The 20,491-nt window shown below is 53.2% G+C and overlaps 1 protein-coding gene across 4 annotated transcripts in view; it reads right to left on the bottom strand.

Annotated features, from left to right (window-relative positions):
- Window positions 335–20,491, bottom strand: part of ASCC2 (activating signal cointegrator 1 complex subunit 2) — a 45,173-nt gene continuing 25,016 nt past the window's right edge. For all 4 annotated transcript variants that reach the window (XM_021072416.1, XM_021072414.1, XM_021072418.1 and 1 more), the window contains 12 exons: window positions 19,232–19,306; window positions 18,680–18,787; window positions 18,361–18,429; window positions 18,065–18,139; window positions 16,606–16,762; window positions 14,548–14,762; window positions 13,526–13,645; window positions 7,188–7,281; window positions 6,975–7,105; window positions 6,079–6,181; window positions 4,557–4,636; window positions 335–3,372 (listed from right to left, as the gene is read on the bottom strand). In XM_021072416.1, coding sequence (XP_020928075.1) covers window positions 3,201–3,372; window positions 4,557–4,636; window positions 6,079–6,181; window positions 6,975–7,105; window positions 7,188–7,281; window positions 13,526–13,645; window positions 14,548–14,762; window positions 16,606–16,762; window positions 18,065–18,139; window positions 18,361–18,429; window positions 18,680–18,787; window positions 19,232–19,306 — 1,399 coding nt within the window. In that variant the 3' untranslated portion in view covers window positions 335–3,200. The remainder of the gene's footprint in view (window positions 3,373–4,556; window positions 4,637–6,078; window positions 6,182–6,974; window positions 7,106–7,187; window positions 7,282–13,525; window positions 13,646–14,547; window positions 14,763–16,605; window positions 16,763–18,064; window positions 18,140–18,360; window positions 18,430–18,679; window positions 18,788–19,231; window positions 19,307–20,491) is intronic.

Here is a 20,491-nt window from a genome sequence, read left to right on the forward strand (position 1 = left end):
GCATCGAGAACTATGTCTAGATACTCATATTGCAACAGAACAAAGGGTGGGGGAAAAATGTATACATGTAAGAATAACTTGATCCCCATGCTGTACAGCAGGAAAACAAACAAACAAAAACAAACAGTGGTAAGGATGCAGGTATGGGGGAAAGAGAGGAATGACATGTGACTTTGGGGTTAAGAGTCGGCTTTAGGAGACAATTCTAGGACTGAATCCTCCCTTGGCCACTTGCTAAACGGGCCACCTACCCTCTCCACACTTTGGTTTTCTCATCTAAATCTACTGTGTGAGGCTTAAACAACACAACACAAGGAATGAGTCAAGCAGAAACTCTGGCCATGGTTAAGTGCACAGTAAGCGCTTTTATTCTAATTACAAATAATTGTGGTCTCACCACCATCCTCATCCATGCTCTCATCCTCATTTTAAACTATGCACATTTCCTTCCAGACTTGGAAAAATGCGAACAAATTTTTTTCCTGATGTTTTTACAATCATGGTGCATTACCATGTATTCTGTTTTCAAATATATTTAGATTTTTTTTAAAAAGCTCTTGAATATTTAGTTTCTCATGTTGCTACCAAGTATTCATTGACATCATTTTAAAGGGTTACACAACACCCCCTGTATTTTCTGGTGGGTCTCCTTTGCTTCTCTCTCTCCCTGGGCGACAGAACCCAAGCTCCTCGTGTGTCTGGGACAGGTAGCTTCTTGCCAAGCATTTACTCTTCCAGGTGGCTCCTGGCCATCTCAGGGGCCACTCAGAAAGGCTCTACATCCAGGCTCTGCTGCCAACTTGCCATGGGGTTTGGGCAAGTTACTTGCTGTCCTGAGCTCCCTGGGGGCCCTTTTTATGCCAATGACAGGCTCTGCCTGCCTACCTCAGAGAGGCGCAGGTGCACTGTGCAAACTAACATGTCCACCATCATTGCCACTCATGGACTAGAGGAAAAGACCTCAAGTCTTAAGTCCTCTCGGAGGCACGAGGTCTTAAAGAGCTTCCTGGGAAATGCCTGTGATAGTCATGTCCTCTGCCAGGGTACAGAGAAGGCACTTAGAAAATTCCTGCTCAGGAGCAGTAATGGGGGTGGTGGGGCTCAGTGACCGAGTGGGCAGGGTTCGGAGCCCCTACCCCACTTCACTAGTAATGCTTCCGCAATTGCCCATCTTAAATCCTGGCGCCTCTGAGGAGGATCTAAATGGCACGAGGTGGAAATCATTCATCTGGTCCAATGTACCCACTTCAGACATAGGAAAACTGAGGCCTCAAGAGGTGAAGGGGTATGCCTGCCAATACTATTCTGGCTGACCCCTGAACTGTTTTCCAAGCATCCCTGAAAGGGAGCCCTTGTGATCAGAAATGGAAAGTCACCTTGAGGTGATTCCTCAAGGGAGACTAAGTGTGACATGGCACTACATCCTGGAAAATTTGAAAAATCACCTGTCTTCTCAAATCCTTTAAACCAGCATGCTAAGGTGAAGCTTGAAATCCAGGTGGCCAAGAGGATGCAGGTGACAAAGTGAAGGTGTGAAGGGCTGTATGAACAGAAATAGGGAAGGCAGGTGAAGGCCAGGAGCACCCCCCTCTCCATCCCCACCACCACTTCACTTTGCTCCAGGGCCAAGAGCTGGGCCTGAACAGCTCGGTGAGAGAAAGAAAAAAGAAAAAAAAAAAAAAGAAAGAAAAAAAGGCCTGCCACTGAGCTCGGTCCCTGGCAAATGCCTCCAGGAGGAAACAGAGTCTTCCTTTTTCCTGTCAGGATGGCTGACCCCGGGCCTGATCTCAGCTAATTCGACAGCATGAGGGGAGGACACCACCCCCTATCTGCTCTGCATCTCAAACACGCCAGAGAACTGGCGAGACAGAGGAATTGCTATTGATTTCCACTTGTGCTGGCTGACCTAACAAAACCAATTCGTCAAGTGCCTGTCTGCCTTACTGCTGCAGATGCTCACCCTAACCATGTGCAAATAAATTGCACCAGCATCTCAGGCGATTTGTCAAGGTCCAGCTGGGCAGGGGCCCTGGCTTTCGCTGATGGACTCTGGGCCATCAGCCCAGCAAATGCCCCTGCCTGCTGATGTGCCAACTATCGGCCACATTCTGGGCGGCCAGAAATCAGGATGCCTATCTCCTGTGGCCACATGAAGAGCTGGGTGGCCATGGCTGGGAGGGGGCTTGGAGGCACAAGGCCCAAGTCCCACTCACTTTAATAGCGCTTGGCAGTGACATCCTCTGTGTGTCTTCCTGTCTCTGACCCCTTGATTTTGGAGGATTTACTGGAGTGTATGTGTAACCAGGAGGCCCTGAGTTCTGGGACTGGCTCTGCTGATGGCCAACTGTCCTTGGGAATCTACAAGATGGAGATGACACAACCTGTGTGGGGTTTAGGAACCTACAAAGGCCAGGGGACATATTGAGTGTCCAATCCCTGTTCTCCTACCTCCTGGCTGTGGCCTAGGCAGGCATCTTCAGCTCTCAGTGCCTGGCCTTCCTCATCTGTACGATGGGGCTGAAAACTGTACCTACCTTTTAGGGTGGAGGTGGTGGGGACCAAACAAGAAAACAGAAAGGACTGCAGGAACTCACACCCTCGGCCCCTCCTTCCACAGGCAGAGACCTGAGGCTCGGAGAAGGGAGCAATGTTCTCAGGACTACACAGTGAAGTGGAGCAAGGTCGAGAGGGGTCAAAATGGGGAGCAAGCACAAAAGGCTGATGAAGAAAGCCTCATCCTGCCCTCTTCCTCTCCTGATGGCGGTCGTCCCTTGAAGAAATAGGACATGGGGAACAGGTCACAGGCCCTGCATGGATCATTTCTTGAAAGGGTCAAAAGCTTTATTTGCAGGCCTTTTTTTGTTTTTGAATATATAGGTTTCCTGCCATCCAGGGAGAAAGGAAGGTGGTGTCTCACGGCACGAGGTTTGGGGGGCTTGCTTTGGGGCTCCGTCCCAGTCCCTTTCGCCTGCTCGCCGGCCCACGGCTTCCCCCACTGTGGGATAAGGCACTGTGTGTTCTGTAAGAAGGCGCTCACGGCTGGCTGGTGGAGGACGAGGTGACCTTCTCAGGGGCTGCAAAGCTGAGGCTGTTGAGGGATGAACTTGAACTTGGGGCCCCAGCAAGGGGCCAACTGGGGAGGAGGCCCCAGGCTATGGTACCTTAGCCTGGGGGGCCCAGCTGGCCCCGGCACAATGGCCTCAGGACGGAATCATGCCTTTGCTTCTTTTGCGGTCGGCCATGGTTCGCCGGTTGTGGTTGGCTCGGGTGGCCTTGTTGGCCTCCTTCTTCCTGCGTTCCTGTGTTGTCTCACGGCTCTGCCCGTGGCCCCGTGGGCTGCCGGCCACTGCTGTTGAGCTGTCATACCGGTACCTGAGGAAGAAACAACGCCCCCGCAAGAAGAACCTATCAGCCGGAGGAGATGGGCAGAGCCCACTGCCTTGCCCAGAGGCCCCTGGGAGAGGACACAGAGTTTGGGCCAGGACACCCAGGTCCCAGCTTCCAATGTGAGGAAAAATGGGGCCTGGCAGGGGTAGAGCTGTGGAGGCTCCGGTCAGCCCCAGGCCTGCTGTTCTCTCATCTCTGAGCCTTGCCTCCTGATGGGCCTCTGGCTAAGCAGGTGGAGGGCTGACCAAAGCCCACAGTGAAGAGCTGGGGACGGCCATGTGCTACAGATAAAACTCCTGTTCTACACCCCAGGGCCTTGCTTGGTGGCCTCCAAAGGCCAAGTGCACTCAGATGTGACCTTGGGCCTCTTCAGACCATCTCAACTATTGGGTTTGCCGAGAGCTCTGTGCTCAGGGGACTGGGATGGATCAGAAGTCAGAGTTACTCTGCTCTCTGCTCAACAATCTTCCACGGCTCCCCACTGCCTTCAACATGAGATCCAATGGCTCCCTACCCTTGGTGAGGCCCTCTGCACTGTGGGAGTCCCAGGGCCAGAATAGGGGGCTGGTCTTTGATCCTTCCGGACAGTGCCCTCACTGGGAAGATGATGGCTGAATTGGAGGAGTGTCTGGTCACTGGTTCCCAGCTCTCCTCCAAAGACCCCTCTACCTGACCCCCCTGAGCTTTCTCGCCTTTCTGCCCTCACGTGACAAACTCCTTTGCACGTTTTCTACCTTTAAGGGCCCAGCTCAAGCACCCCTATCCCTATCCTGCCTGTCTCAGCCAAAAAGGATATCTGTGCCTGTCTGTCTGGGCTCTTTCCACATTTTATACTCTGCAGGATACCAGCGAGCCACGGACACATCATGCTCCTGCAGTGGGTCATAAACCCTGTTGTGTCTATCAAGTCATAGTCACAAGCGAGGACCCCAGAGCTAGGCCACCTGGACTCGAATTTTTGTTCCACTACCTGGCTGTGTGACCTTTCATAGGTTACTTAACATGTCTGGGCCCGGTTTCCCCATCTGTAAAAGGAGGATAATGCCAACAGTAGCTGCTTCATAAATTTGTTGCCAGAGCTAAACTAATGTACTTAAAGCACTTGGGGTTTATGTGTGGGCTTCCTGGGGTTCCTTCCCTTCCACCCAAACAGCTCCTGAAATACTCACCCCTTCCTGGCCAGGAAGGCCATGCGCCTGGCTTCTGCTTTCTCCCGCAGCACTGCAGGGTCCTGCACAAAATGGTCGGGCTGTGGAGGGGAGGGAGAGAACCATGAGCTGCCCCATTCCCCTAAGCCAAGGTGAGGCTGCACCTGGCTGCATCCTGGGGATGTCTCCAGGCCAGGAGTCGGGGGCCTACAGAGCAGCAGGGCTACACCCTAGAATGCAGCTGGCTTGCTGAGGTCCAAGATTTCCACCAGAAGCCTCCTCCTCTGATCCTCCCACCAATTCCCAGAAGAGAGGCAGCTGAAGATGGGTGGCCACAGCTGGAGCACAGCAATGACAAGTGGGAGCAATAGAGGAAGGCCAGGATGGCCGCAAGAGAGACAATGAAGAGCCTCGAAACCCAAGAGAGCCGCCCCCTGCAAGCAGACTCTTTCCCACACTGGTGCCACTGCCAACAAACTGTGGGGACACCCGCTCTGTGCCCGGGGCCGGGGAGGGGGGTGGAGACTGGACTCGGGGGGAAACTGGGACCCAAGGACCACAGACAGGCTCTGGGGACTTGGGCTGTTTCAAAAAACACAACAAAACAAGGGGAATCATAACCTTTAAAAACTGCAAGATTAGGAGTTCCCACTGTGGCACAATGGGATCGGTGTCTTGGGAGTGCCGGGATGCAGGTTCAATCCTTGGCCCAGCATAGTGGGTGAAAAGGATCTGGTGTTGCCAAAGCTGCGGCTTAAGTCGAGACTGCAGCTTGGATCTGATCCCTGGCCCAGGAGTTCCATATGCCATGGTGCGGCCATAAAGGAAAAAGGAAAAAGGAAAAAAAAAAAAAAAAAGTGCAAGACTATATATAAAAAATGTGGGCTGACCCCTTGCCTGGAAGAAGGGAAAGTGCTGGAAGGTTCAGGCCTCCCTGGTGCTAAGAAGCTCCTGGGCAGGGCATGTGTGTTTCCCCCCAACCACAACCTCAGATTCCATCAGGCCCTGCTACCCATTTACGATGGTGGCCTGGTCCCGGACACATCTGAATTTGTGACCCTGGTGGGAGGGCATGAGGGGATCCAGGGCCCCTTCGACCTGAGCAGTGGTGCTCTTTTCTGTTTTGTATGAGGCTCTAGTTAAGACTTCATTTGAAGAAAAACTTTCAAACCCACCATCCCAGATGACCTCCAAAGGGTCCTTGGGCTCTAAGGCCTCTCTGATTTCAAGAATTGACAAGCTGGGCACGAAGGCTGACAGCTGAGCCTCTCCAGGCCCCCAGGCTCCTGGGCCTAATGAGCCCAGCAGCTCAAAGGCCTGGCCTCTGATCCATCCCCTGGGCCCTCACTGGGCAATCAGAGGTGGGTTCTGAGCCAGCAGCTCTCCAAGCAGACATCCTGGGCTCAAAGGGACTCTCCGCTCTCAGGCAGTGATGCTGGAGCTCCCTCAAGGCCAGGTGCGGGGGGCGGGGGGAGGGCACAGCTCCGGATTCACCCCTCAGAATTAAACCCTCCCCTTCACCTGCCACCTGCCAGGGAGGTACCTTAGGGGCCTCGTCCTCAGCCTCCTCCTCTTCCTCCTCCTCGTCCTCCACCTGCCCTTCTCCGGGCACTTTGGTTCTCAGCACCTGAGGGATGGTGAAGGGCCTGAGGGTTTAGAGAGAAAATGAGATCAAAGATCAGATTAAACTTGGAGAGAGAGCCTCATGGAAGAGGGAACCCACTGTGTGAGGGGGGCCGCTGGACAAAGAGGGCTTGGGAGGCTGGGAAAAACCAAAGCACTTTTGAGGCCAGCTTTGTTCCAGCCCCTGGATCCTGTGAGGGTCCCAGGGTCTTATGTGGGGGGGTTGGGGGAGGCTGAGCTGGGGTCATGGGGGGTCTCCCATCCCAGCTAGTTAGGGCAGCTCTGCTTTTGCTGGGGAACTGGGGAATCTCTGTAAGATTCCACTGGGAAGAGTTTTTGGCAATTAAGAAGAAAAATGCGGAGTTCCCGTCGTGGCGCAGTGGTTAACGAATCCGACTAGGAACCATGAGGTTGTGGGTTCAATCCCTGGCCCCGCTCGGTGGGTTAAGAATCTGGTGTTGTCGTGAGCTGTGATGTAGGTCTCAGACTGGGCTCGGATCTGCCGTTGCTGTGGCTCTGGCGTAGGCCGGTGGCTACAGCTCCGATTGGACCCCTAGCCTGGGAACCTCCATATGCCGAAAGTTCAGCCCTAGAAAAGATAAAAGATTAAAAAAAGAAGAATAAGAAGAAAACTGTAAAACTCTTACATGAGACCCAATAAATGCTGCCTCACTCAGGGTAAGTCAGACTAACCGGCCAAGGTGGTGGCTGGCGGTGGAGAGAGCACTAGACTAGGAGTCAGGTTTGGGCTCCCCCTCTGTATAAACAGGAGGCTGAGGGAGGGCCGCTCTGCCCCTGGAATTCCAGCAGCCTCACCTGCGGCTGATGAGCTCGTCATCCGAGTCGGCGTCATTGGCGCCTACCTGGTTGCCATCATATGTGTCATCATACTCATCCTCATAGTCGTCACCGTGGTAAGGTGAGCCCTCGCCTGGCTGCAGCGGCACCTGAAGCGGCAGAAGCATGGGTCTGAGGGGCCCGGGGCTGGCCTGTCCCCCCTAGCAGGTCTGGCGGCCTGGGGACACCTACCTCCTCCACCACCACGCTGTACTGCTCATAGCGCTGCCGCTGTGCCACCACCTCCCGCTTGTCATTCAGCAGGCTCCGAGTGTTCTCCGTCTTCCTGGCAGCGGGAGGGAAGGGCAAGGAAACACGAAGGAAAACCATCAGGCTTTGGAGGGGGGCAGCAAGAGGGTTCAGAGTGACCACGGCTCACTTCTCCCAGCCTCAGGCCAGCACTGAGATCAAGCACCCGTGGGGACTCTGCGCTGCTGGTGTCCTGGGACTGGGTGCAGCCACTCTGGAGCGCAACCTGGGAGCAGTTGTTAAAAATGTAAAATACGCCCACCCTGCAAGCTGGGAATCTCCCCTGGGATGCGTCCACCCTAGGGAAATGCTGGCTGAGCGCACAGAGAGGTCCGATGGGGGAATTTGCTTCTTGGCATTTTTTGTAACAGTGAAAAAATGGAGAGCAGCACATGTCCATCAAGGGCGAGATGGCCAGAGGACCTGTGCCACATCTGTACCATAGATCACTGGGTGGCAGTTCCCAAGAACGACGACAATCTATTCCTGCTGGAGGAAAAAGAATACTAAGATATTTTCCAGGAACAAAGCAAAGCACACCCTATGATCCCATCAGTATGAGAGGCAGAAAGCGAACCAGGGCCACTATCCACTGCAGGCACAGACATATCTACGCTTGTAAATGCACAGAGAGAGGACCAGTAAGCTCCCCAACCAAGTGCCTGGACATTCTGAGGAGGGGCAGGGGGTTGTCTCTTTTGGAGGGCACTCTTGCAGCATGTCCCAGGCTAGGAGTTGAACTGGAGCCATAGCTGCTGGTGTCTGTCACAGCCACAGCGATGTGGAATCTGAGCCACATCTGTGACCTACATCACAGCCTGCGGCAATGCCGGATCCTTAACCCACTGAGCAAGGCCAGGGATTGAACCCGCATCCTTGTGGATACTGGTCAGGTTCTTAACCTGATGAGTCACAATGGGAACTACCTGGGGTTGTCTTTTTTGTTTTTATTTATTTAGCCACCCCTGAGGCATATGGACTACTGGGCCAGGGATTGAACCTGCGTCCCAGCACTCCAGAGGTGCCACCAATTCCATTGCGCCACAACGGGAACTCTTGTTTGTTTTTTTTTTTTTTTTTTTTTTTTTTTTACTGGGGTTATCTTTTAAAACAAAACTTGAAAAAGGAGCAAGGCCACATGTGGCTTTCCTATTGAGCCCTAGGGGGCCTTGGGGTGCGAGAGGTGAGGAAGGGTCCTGCCCTCTCCCTCTCACCCCAACTCCAGCAGAGCGGCCTTCTCTGTTCTGCAGTGTGATCTTCCATGTCAGGTTGCATGGCGAGAAAAAGTCTGAAAGTTTAGCTGCAGTCAAGTCACAGGTGAGCAAACTCAGGTGCAGGGGACGGGAGGGGAGGGAGAGGGCGGTGTTTGGGAACACAGTGGGCAGAGCACAGCCGTGGTAGGGACTCAGGCCTCTTGACTTGGGGCTTTGCAAATCTGTAGAAAAACCTGGCTTGTCAGACACATAGCCCTGTGGAATGTAGTTTCTAGCCCTGCAGGGAAAAATCAATATGAGATGCCAGGCAAGAAAATCCAGCTTAGCTGTGAAATTGGGCCTCTGGAATGTATCAAGGATAGGGGAGAAAAAAAGAAGAGACACAAAGCCTGTAGCATCCATAAAAAATCTTCTATTAACTGGCTTTTGGTGCAGGGAAGGGCAGGAGCCTGAGTCTGGTGGGTTGTGCGCTTGGTAGCCTGGGGCATGTTAGGACAGCAGCCCCTGGCATGGCGGGTTTGCTTCCTTCAACAGTCCTTTTCATGGGTCTCCAACGCGCAGAGCAAGGTGCTAAGGCTGAATTGGGGAGAGATTCAGAACAGAGTAAGATCTGGGAAGTTCTCACTGTGGCTCTGCGGTAACAAACCCAACTAGTATTCATGAGGATGTGGGTTCAATCCCTGGCCTCACTCAGTGGGTTAAAGATCTGGTCTTGCTTGTGATATAGGTCACAGTTTGGATCTGGTACTGCCGTGGTATAGGCCAATTTAAATTGCAGCTCCAATTTAACCCCTAGCCTGGGAACTTCCATATGCCATGGGTGCTGCCCTAAAAAGAAAAAAAAAAAAAAAAAAAAAAAAAAAAGAAGGAAAGAAGGAAGGGAGAAAGAAAAGGAGTAAGCTGTGGATTTGCCCTCAAGGAACTCAGTCTAGTGGAGTGATGGACAGGCAAAGAGCAGAGATGTGCCCAATGAAGGCAAGCATGCCCTGGAAACACAGAGAAAGGAGAATGAACTCAGGTGCATGGGACCTGGCTGGGCATCTGGAGAAGGGGGAATGGAGAATCTAAGGTGTGATGTTTGGTCTGGACCAGGGAGAATTCTCAGTCCATAGGAACCTCTCACGGCACACCAGGAGAGGGGGCCTGTAACTGTGGCCTCTGCCCTTATGTGGCTTTTTGTTTTGTTTTGTTTTTTTGCCATTTCTTGGGCCACTCTCACAGCACATGGAGGTTCCCAGGCTAGGGGTCGAATCGGAGCTGTAGCCACCGGCCTACGCCAGAGCCACAGCAACGTGGGATCCGAGCCGCGTCTGCAACCTACACCACAGCTCACGGCAACACCAGATCCTTAACCCACTGAGCAAGGGCAGGGATCGAACCCACAACCTCATGGTTCCTAGTCGGATTTGTTAACCACTGTACCACGACGGGAACTCCTTACGTGGCTTTCTTTGACAAGTTGAGAACTGGAGAAGAAAGAGGCAGAGAGGAAAGGAAAGATGCCAAGCTTGTCCAGGTGGTTGGCACCAATGGTAGAAGCACATCCATTTAATCAACACATGTATCCCAAGGGCCTACTGGGTACCAGGCTCCAAGCTGGGCCAGGGGACCAAGGATGAATGAGAGCTGTCACTCATCCACGTCCCATGGCCAGGTCACATCACCCCTGGTCTACTCAGTCCTGAGAGGGTGGTAGAGAGGCTCAGTCACACTGTGTGGCCTCTGGGTATATGCTCCTGGGCAGGACCACATAGAAGCCTGGCAAACCTCATCCGTCCTAGCTGGGTCCTGGGAGGGATACAGGTAAGGACAGAGGAGCATGGTGCCCTGGGTACTCTATCCAGGAAGGTATGGCTTTGGCCCATGATCTCTTTTGAAGCCAGGAAGGTAAAGGAAATCAGGGGTAAAACTAGTCAGGAAAAGAGATGGAACCCCAGTCAAGCAGCTATCAAACACTATCTCCAGGGCAGGTGGCTTCCTCGGCCTCCTACAAGATAGTAGCAAGCCTGGGGTACATGTGCGCTCTCCTAAGGCTCAGCCACCATTCCCCTCCTCATTTCCTCCAGCTTGTTCTTCAAGGCCCAACTCAAAGTGACCCTTAGTGAGGTGACAACCACCTTTGAATTTCTAAAGGGCCTACAGAGGAGGCAAACCCTTCCTTTTCCAGGTGAGGAAGCAGGGGACCCAGAGAGGTACAGTAACCTTCCCAAGGTCACACAGTTTCTAGCAGCTGAGCCATGGCCAGAACAGGTCTCCTGACTCAAGTCTGCTCAGCTTCTTCCTGAGCTGTGTGATCATAGGCAAGCCCCTTATCCTCGCCAAGATTTAGTTCTGTCACCCAGGCATGATGTCAGGATAAAATGAGACAATGAATAGAAGTGGACCTGGCACCTGCTGAGCAAAGGGAATCTGATTGCATTTCCTGCAGGACTTGTCAGAGCCTTTAATGTGCTAATGGGCTCTGGGACTCTCCAAGAGGCACACAGGGTGCACAGGCATTTTTGTAAATAGAACTGTTTTGGGAGAGAACTGTTATCTTCCAGGGTACCACTATTCAGTCCAAGGGAGTTCGGAGACCCCACCTTACACTCACAGTCTCCTTGGCTTTGCTATGAAAGAGCTGTAGCACATGAGCTTGACATCTATCCAACAACCACCCTTCACCTCACCCCCACTCCTAACAGACCCTCATTTCACTCAGGTCTTGCCCCTTCCCCCTTCTGGAGCCCTGGCCCTCGGCCCCGTGACCCAGCTCCCCAGTGAGATATGAGGGAAACCTGGAGACTTCCGGGAAAGGTTTCCTGGTCTCCAAAGCAGAGGCAGAAAGAGGTCATTTCTGGAGGTCACAGCTGAAACAGCTGCAGCCACCCAGGGGCCTTGAGGGAGCAAGATGCCTCCTTGACGGGATGGCTGCACCACAGAGCAACCAAGCCTAGACTGACCTACTTGTGACTGCCTATCATGCAAGGGGACAGATGTCCTTATTACTTTAGCCACTGAGTGCACCCATCTGGTATAATCGACTTAACGGACACACACTTTTTTTGTTTTTTTGGTTTTTTTGGTCTTTTATGGGCCATACCTGCAGGATATGGAAGTTCCCAGGCTAGGGGTTGAAGCGGAGCTTCAGCCGCTAGGCCATACCACAGCCACAGCAAATGCCAGAGCCAAGCTACAGCTGCAATCTATGCTTAAGCTTATGGCAATACCAGATCCTTAATCCACTGAGTGAGGCCAGGGATTGAACCCACATCCTCTTTGGATACTAGTCAGGTTCTTAACCTGCTGAGCCACAATAGGAACTCTGACACACACATTTTAACTCAAGGGTGATCTGCCTTATGCTACTTAACTTCTCATGTGCTCCATGAAGCCACGGCCAAAGGCCCTAGGCCCCTCTGCCCCGCCCACATCAGGAGAGGTGCCCCTGCTCAGGCTCCTCCCTGCCCCATCCCAGCACCTCTCTACTCCGTCCCTGCTTGTCTAATGGCCTACGTCTTTCCCACGGTCTCTGTGCTGTTTATGGGCGAGGCCTGGGTGCCTTGTTCACCTTGTCTCCCTGGTGTCTCTGGCACAGGATCTGGAGACAGTAAATTACTTAATAGATATCTGCTGAGTGAATAAATAAATAATGAACACATGAATGGAGGCCTTGCCTCTTTGTAACCCTTAAAGCTTGGGCTACCAAGCACAGTGAGTTCAGTAAACATTTGCTACCCAGGGTCTCTGCCAGGCACCTGGAGCACCTTTTGAGCAGGGGTACAGCCCTCCTTGCCTGCCCCTCTCCCCATAGCAGGGTCATTCTGGTCTGGAACAGCGGCCACTGACATAGGATAACATTGCTAGCCTGGGATCTGGAGATGTCGCAATGTGTGTGACTAAGCAGTTTGCAAATGTTTTCTTTATGGTTGCCCTGTGCCGGGTCCCCAAGCCCTCAGCCAGCCACGCTTCCATCACTGGATGGCCCTGGGGAGGGGGTACAGCTTGCACCTCTGGCCTGGGGCTCCTATGCCGAGAACTGGGCAGGTCCCCTTCTGGTTCCATCATGGGGGAAAGTGCAGGCTGTACTTGCCCAAGAATCAACTCTGCCCAGAAAAACTCTGGCGGCCCAGCAGGGGGCTGTCAGTGTCTTATTCCCCATCCTGTCACAGTCTCCATGTGGCTGCTGACTCTCAAGCTCTCTGATGGGTCTCAGTTTCAAAGCTAGGTGATCTTTCCAAAACAGAAAGTGTCAGCTCAGGGGGACCCTCACCATGCTCCCTGCGGCCTTGTGGCCACTGCCTCTGCTGTTCCCTCTGCTGGGAAAGTCCCCTCTCCCTCTGTAGAACTGACTCTTCCTTGTCCTTCCACCAGCAATGCCAGGGCACTTTCTCTGAGGAGACTTTCTGCCTGGACTAAAGCTCCAACCAGAGGCTCAGAAGTCTGAGCACCTCCAACTCATAGAATCTGTTTCAGCTGCAATTTTATGTTGCTTGTTTGCCAAGTTGATTAGTGCAAACTCCACGTGGGCAAGGCCCGTGTCCGTTTCATTCCTCAACAGATCCCCAGCACCTAATAAATCCAGGGCCTGGAAGCACAGGCAAATATTTGTTGAATAAATGAATAAATCATGGATGGACTTTCCAGAGCCAAAAAAGTAAGAAGGACATAGACTAAAAATAAGCAAAAAGGCCTGCAAATGGAATATGGTTACTTATGAAAAGCTCACCAGGTACAGGCCCTTCATTTGCTCATTTTGTCACAGAATGGAGAAATTCAGGTCAAGGAGCAGCTGCTGGGAAGCACGGCTCTCCCATCCAGAGATTCAGGGGTGGACACCCCAAATGTCTAAGGAGGGAAGAGGGGCTTGTTTTGGACCCTCTGGCTTTTCACTGTCAATGAGGAGGACTCACTGATAACCCCTGAGTGCAGTTAGAGCCCAAAGCAGGATCACTAGAGAGCCTGAGCCCGGCTGCCGGGGGAGCCCTGAGCTGAAGCTCCGTAAGATGGGGGCCTTTAGTTTCTCTCACTTTCTCTCTGCATTTGCAGAGTTGGGGTCCTGGGACCCCCATGGCCCACTGAACTCACCTCCTGCCTTTGTGTACCCGGCTCAGGTCCACTGAGTCCCGGCTGAACACGTCAAACTCATCATTCTGGAAGACGTTGTGACGAGATGTCAGCAGAGGTGTCGGGTCTGGCTTCACCTGTCTGGGGGGTGGCAGAGAAACCCATTTCAGGGGCCTTGCCAGTGGACATCGACCTGCACCCCACTTTCCCCTACCATGTTACACTGTCAGAGCCTCCAAACCCCTTCAACACTTGGGACGCAGCCTAAAAACCTGCCCAATCTGGCCCTGCCTGGGTATGTGGCCACCCCTCACACAAAGCGTCCCTCAGTCCCCAGTGCCATTGATGCAGGTTTTTTGTTTAAAATCTCCCTCCCTCATCTGATGTTCACAACAGCCCTATGAGATAGAGGTCGCTTGAGCTCTTTGTGCCTCAATGCCCTCACCTGTAAAATGGGCAAAGGGAGGCCAAGGAGCTTGTCCAAGGGCAGAGCTAACTTCATTCATTCATTCAATAAACATTTATGAATGGAAGAAACACCCACTTCATGTACTCATTCCTGCTCCCCACCCCTCAACCTTGGGAGCCTTCAGGGAAGCAGTGTGCCCAACTCAGGAAGAGTGGGTGTGAAGGAAGAGGGAAGCCTTGGCTGTCCTCCCCATGGAATCTACTGGGAAGGTGGCAATGACAGGGCAGGCCAGCAATATCAGAGCTCCAAAGGCCTGTGACCCCTCGGTCACATCCTGTGTCTCTGAGCTGTTTTCCCACCTGTTGGTGCAGGCAGGTCCCAGTGCACACTCTGCCCTGAAGGGGGTGTATGAGGGCTTCCTGGGGGCCTGAGGCATCTATGTTTCCCCACAGAGGACATGAGCTTATAGGGTGGGGAACTTCTGCTGGGTGGAGAGAAAATAAGCTGAGTCTTGGGACACCAGGGACAGAGCAGTAGGCATGCAGAGGAACTGAGAAGGGCCCCTGATGAGGGCCCCCCAGAGTGCTGTGGCCAGGGACCTGAGGCAGGCCGGCAGCCAGGAGCCTCCTCCCACCTGTCTAGGCTGCGATCCAGCTGGCTGAGGGCAGGGGCCAGGCGGCTCTCCAGGACGTTGTTGATCACCTGCTCTGGGTCGTAGCTGTAGTGCTCTAGGCAGGCCAGGATGAAGCCCTCCCCGAGCTCTGGCAGCAGGTCCTTCACTTGGGAGATGAGTGAGTCCAGCTCCACGCCACACACGGCAGGGGCTGGGGCCGCAGCTGCTCCCAGGCACTGCAGGAAGAACCAGAGTAAAGGAGCGGAAGCCTAGGCCAGGCTGGGAACGGGCCCCACACAGCACTGGTCTCAGAGTCAGGGCGCCCGGTTTGAATCCCAGCCCTGTTCCTCCTGGCTGAGGGACCTTGGCCAAGTCACTTAAGTCTCCATTTCCCTCCCTGGAAATAAGAGGGCTCTATGACTTACCAGCTGAACTTCTTTGGGCTGTGTGACTTTGGGCAGGGAGCTTTCCCTCTCTGAACCTGTTTCCTCCTTATAAAATGGGCCTACTACCATCCACCTCATGGGATTGTTTCAAATGGTTCAAAGAGGAATTTCCTGGTGGCTCAGTGGGCTAAGGATCTGGCATCGTTACTGCAAGGCACAGGTTTGATCCCTGGCCCCTGAATGTGGAACTTCCACATGATGCAGGTATGGCCAAAACAACAACAAATGCTTCAAAGAGATAATGCACACAGCGTGGAGCACAGTGCCTGGAGTGGACTAGGTGCTCCACAAATGGCTGTGGCCTCTATGAACCAGGTCCTTTTCCCGTTCTAACAGGTTAATGAGTGACATTGGTGGGGAACAGCAACCATCAGGTCTAGACTGTATGGACATGGTCCCCTCTGATTATTCTCTTTTCAATAAGGAGGATTCAGTTTACAGACTGCTCGAAGTGGCTTCATTTTTTAGGCTCGTCATTTAAGAGAATTCACAAATCAAAAAAGTAACAATAAAACTCCTCCGTGTCTGAGCTAAGAAGCCAAATGGGGAAAAGGGTAGAAAAACGCAGATGGGACTGTCATTCTCCAGGGTCCTGGGACAGTAGTCACAGGGCCTGGGGTCTAACAGGAAGAAGAGCAGCATCCATCAATGGAGCGTCAAGACCAGCCAGGCTCAGAGCATTCACTCACTCCACGATGTGGCTCTGAGCATTCCACAAGCTCACGGAGGTGGGGACATTGGTGAGCCCCATCTTACAGGTGAGGAGCCAAGGCTCCATGTGAGGGACTATGGCCACCCAGCTGGCAAGTGGCAGAACCAAGATATACCCCTGAGCTGCCTGGCCTCAGAGACTGTGTGCCTCCTGACATGCAGGGAAGAGTCCTTGGCTCAGTGGCCAATCAGTATGGCCAGACTGGGTGATGGTGAGTTCCAGAAAGGCCTGGAGCAAAAGCACTAGATCAGAGGTTTCCACTAGCTCAGTGGAGTCTGTGGTCCCATGAGGGACTTCTGGAGAGCCAAGTGATGAGACCGGGAGCTGCTCCCGCTGCAACCACAGCAGCTCCACTGCTATCTGTTTAGAGGGGACTACCAAGGAGTTTCACATGCAAAAAGCTCCATTGCTTCTTTTTATGGAGGGAAAACTGAGGCTTTGACAGCTAAGCGACTTGCTTTCCTCACACCCAGTCCAGCAGCCTCTAAAGGCAGCAGAGAGCTGACCAGCAGCTTAAGGCAGTCAATTCTTTTTTTTTTTTTTTTTTTTTTTTGTCTTTTCTAGGGCCACAGCTGTGGCATGTGGAGGTTCCCTGGCTAGGGGCCTAATCAGACCTGTAGTTGCCGGCCTACGCCAGAGCCACAGCAACGGAGGATCCAAGCTGAGTCTGAGACCTACACTGCAGCTCACGGCAACGTCAGATCCTTAACCCACTGAGCGAGGCCAGGGATCGAACCCGCAACTGCATGGTGTCTGGTCGGATTCGTTAACCACTGAGCCACAGTGGGAACTCCGAGGCAGTCAATTCTTAAAGAAACCTTTTTCCCTGAGAGCAGAAACAAAGGGAGGTTTTCCCCAGCTTCTCAGATTTGGCCAGGAGGGGCCGGGAGAGCAGGGGAAACTGCAGCTCTAGTCACACACCTCCTCTCCCTCGGAGTTCTCTGGCTCAGCAGTCTCCACGACCCCGTTAGGATTCTCAGCCGCTGGTGGGCTTCTGGCATCGGTGGCTTTCCGTCGGTCCACCCCTTCCCATGCACTCTCGACTGCCTGGAGGATGTAGGCAGTCCGAGTCTCATCCCTGTGAGGACGTGTTAAGGAGTCTCTTGGGGACCACAGCCCTCTATCCTTTCCAGCTCAGAGGCAGCATCATTTTCCCTATCCTTCCCCAGCATCTGACCATATGGCTTCTGCCAGGGGCTGCCTGGGCTGCATCCAGTGGGCACCACAGGCACCTGGGCTACATGGGGGAACAGGCCAGACCACAGTCACACAAGCCTCAGAACCCAGTACCTGCCACTCAGCAGAAAGCAGTGCTCGGTAAAGACAGGGCCAGGAGCAAGCCAGCAGTTTCTCCTTTGCACTGACCCCCAGGAGGAAGGCCTGATGGGGCACCACCACTGGGCTGCCTCCAGTTGTGGGCTTTCTGCGAAGGCTGGAGGCCCACAGGGTGTTCCTGAGGCAGGACTGAGCAACCTACTCCAGCCATCCAAATGGCCCTGGGGCCCACGCCTCCACTGTCCTGGGCACTGCCCAGCCACACCTCTGGGAGTTGGCCTAGGCTCCCTCGCCCCATTTCTCATCCAAACCCCCACCAGCCACACTTCAGCAATAGCATCCTCCTTGTTGGCCCCGGGCCTCACGGAGGTCCCAGGCTAGTCCCTTCTTCCCTGCGCTAGACAGAGCTTTGCCAATGTATGATAATGACGACGTCATCTTTTGCTTCACATCCTTCGGCGGCTCCCCAGTGCTTGCAGGGCTGATCCCAAACTTCTCAGTGAGGGCCACCCCATGGCCATGCAGGTCTGCTCACTCCCCCCAGCTCATCTGCCATGGCCTAACCCCCTTCCCACTAGACCCCTTCCACTCAGCCCCCTGCAATCTGCGCACATGTCTGTGGGCTCCTCAGACAGGCCAGTTCTGTCCCTTATCCCCTGAACATTTAGCTCGGGACCTGGCCACGAGCTTGTGCTACTCTCAACTTAGACTTCACTTCCACGTGACACCTTCACCCCAAGCTCCACTGGGTGAGATGTCTCCCCTGGCTCCTGCCCCCACCCCGCCTGAATGTCTCCCATGTGACACTCTATCTAACTGCTCCTTTATTTATCCATCGCCCATCCTACAGTGATATCCAGGAGAGCAGGGCTGAGTCCATCTTGGTCACAAAGGCCCAGGTGCTCAGCAAAGGCTAGACAAAGTAGGGCTGTATCTTCCCTGAGGATCAGAAGCAGTCACCTCCTCCAGAAACAGGGGTTGGGGCCTTGGTGGGTGTTGAGGGAAAGCTGGCTGACCGTGTGTTCTGGGGCTAAATGTCCCTCTGCTCCTCTGGGTCTGACCCAGTCGGGCCAGGCCCATCCCAGGGGCTGCGGTAAAAGGATACAAAGCTGATGAGGCCTGTTGCAGAAGGCTGACATCATCAGCCACGGGGAAGAGTGCGTCGTAGTCCCGGAGGAACCTGCCACAGAGAATAGATGGGGGGCAAGGGACAGGGCTGGAGCCACAGGGGATGGTTTGCTGCAGCCCACTCCCTGGGTCTGCTGCCCAACCATAAATGCCAGAAGCTGAGACCGTGGTGAGCACTTGGCAGGGGCTCTATTAGGTAAGGCCTCGTGGGGCCGGCCAGTGGGGGCACCATGGGGCTGACCCACAGCAGGTCCAGCCCAGCCACACGCTCACCTCTTCTCCTGCAGCAAGGAGCTGAAGATCTGAAGGAACTCCTCGATGAAGCCCTGAATGTTGTCACAGCTGGAACAGGACCCCAGGAAGATGAGCTCACTCCAGGCAGACAATCTGCAGCTCCCTCCCCGGCCTACCCCACCTCCCACCCCACTGCCAGGCCTCCGGCCAGTTGGAGGAACCAAAGCATTTTTCTTGGTTTACCATCTTTGCTCAGCAAGCTCAGAGCAGGGGAGGGAGCAGATGAAGTGAGCGAAATACCTCTGCTGGGCCTGGGGAGGAGGCTCTTCCACTGGGGTGGTGGCTCCCCAGGGCTTACCTGCTTTCGAGGACTGGGAGAAGGCAGATCTGGTTCAGGAGGATGTGAAAAATCTCCAGTAGCTTCTTCCTGGAATGGGAGAGCCTCTGCCACAGGTCACCTAGCAGCCTTTGAAGGCCAGAGAAGAAAAAGTAGATCTGAGAGGCAAAAAGGCACTGAGGGAGCTTATTTGAGGGTGTATTGGCAGTATTTGAGGGTGTTCCTGCCACACCCTCCCCGGGGCTGAGAAGGCCTCACAGGTCGCTGTTGGCAACAGCTGGCAAAAGGCTACAGGCTCTGAGAGGCTGGCTGGTCCCAGGGTAGCTTTCAGCTCAAACAGTAGGTCAGGGACCAGTGGGTTAATAAGAGCTTGGAGCAGCAGCCCGGGGGAAAAGGCTTGGCTGCCGAGGCCAGGAGGCTGCTAGGTAGGATGAGTCAGCTGAACCTGCATGGTCCTTGGTCCCACCCCCCCCCCTTAACTTGGGGATGGGGATGCTGACGCTTGGGGTGGGCAGGGCCCAGGCTGGGGCTTCTCTCTCCCATAACAAGGCTCTTGTTTTGTTCCCGCCTCACTTGCTATCTTCAAGCCTTCTCTTCTTAATCGCAGATTCCAGTTCCGGGATTGCTATCTCGTAAAAGGAAGCTAGCCTGCAGTGGCACAAATGGGTGAAAGGCTGGATTACTTCGTAGATACCGCACTTTGTTAGAAAATCAAAGCAAAATCAAAGGAGCATGAAACCCATTTTTTGCTTGCAAGTTGCCACCACAATAAATTTTTCACTTTTTCCTTGATCAGAAACTGCCAGCAGCTCCCTACCTCCTATGACATTAAATCGGAACTCCTCTCTCTGGTACATCTGTACCTGGCACAGTGCAGCCAACCTTGTTTCTCACCTCAGCAACCTCACAGCCACCAGCCACCCCTTCTCAACTCAAATTTAAATTCTCCATCTGAACACAACATTGTAAATCAACTATACTTCACTAAAACTTTTTTTTAAAAGGGAGTTCCTGTTGTGGCTCAGTGGGTTAGAAACCCAACCAGTATCTTTGAAGATGCGGGTTTGATCCTTGGCCTCGCTCAGTGGGTTAAGGATCTGGCGTTACTGTGAGCTGAGGTATAGGTCACAGATGTGGTTCAGATCCAGCACTGCTGTGGCGGTGGTGAAGGCCAGCAGCTGCAGCTCCAATTCAACCCTTCACCTAGGAACTCCCATATGCTACAGGTGCAGCCCTAAAAAAAAGTAAAAATATATATTAAAATGAAAACTCCTCTCCATCTGAACATCTTAAGCTTCCCAAAGCCAGAAATGCAGCCTACACGCCTAGAACAGTGCTGAATCTGCAGCTGGTACTCTGTAAACATTTATCTGTCGATTGGCTGGCTTCTGGCAACTTTATTCCAGCACAGTGCTGTACGGAGCAGAGGGTAAGTAGGCCAAAAGAGGCAGGCTGTACTAGGCCCACAGCACGGCGCCCAGAAGAAGACAGAGAGGGCAGTCTGGCTCCAACAGATTCAGGCGCTGCCAAGATACACTGCTGGTGGGAGGGTAAATTGAAACAACCCCTATGGAGGGTGATTTGGCAAGATCCATGAAAATTTTAAATGTATATACCATCTGTTCCTGCAATTCTACTTCTAGGAATTTATTCCTCAGATATACTTATAAAGGTGCAAAATGATGCGTGTGCAAAGTGATTCTTTATGACATTTTTCAGTAACAGCAAACAATTAGAAAAAACTTAGAAGTCCATCTCTGTGTATCCCACACAACAGAATTCTACCCAGCCATTCCAAAGACTGACAGTGCTTTATGCACAGAAATACATTAA

The sequence above is a fragment of the Sus scrofa genome, chromosome 14 (genome assembly GCF_000003025.6).
Source record: "Sus scrofa isolate TJ Tabasco breed Duroc chromosome 14, Sscrofa11.1, whole genome shotgun sequence".
NCBI lineage: Eukaryota > Metazoa > Chordata > Mammalia > Artiodactyla > Suidae > Sus > Sus scrofa.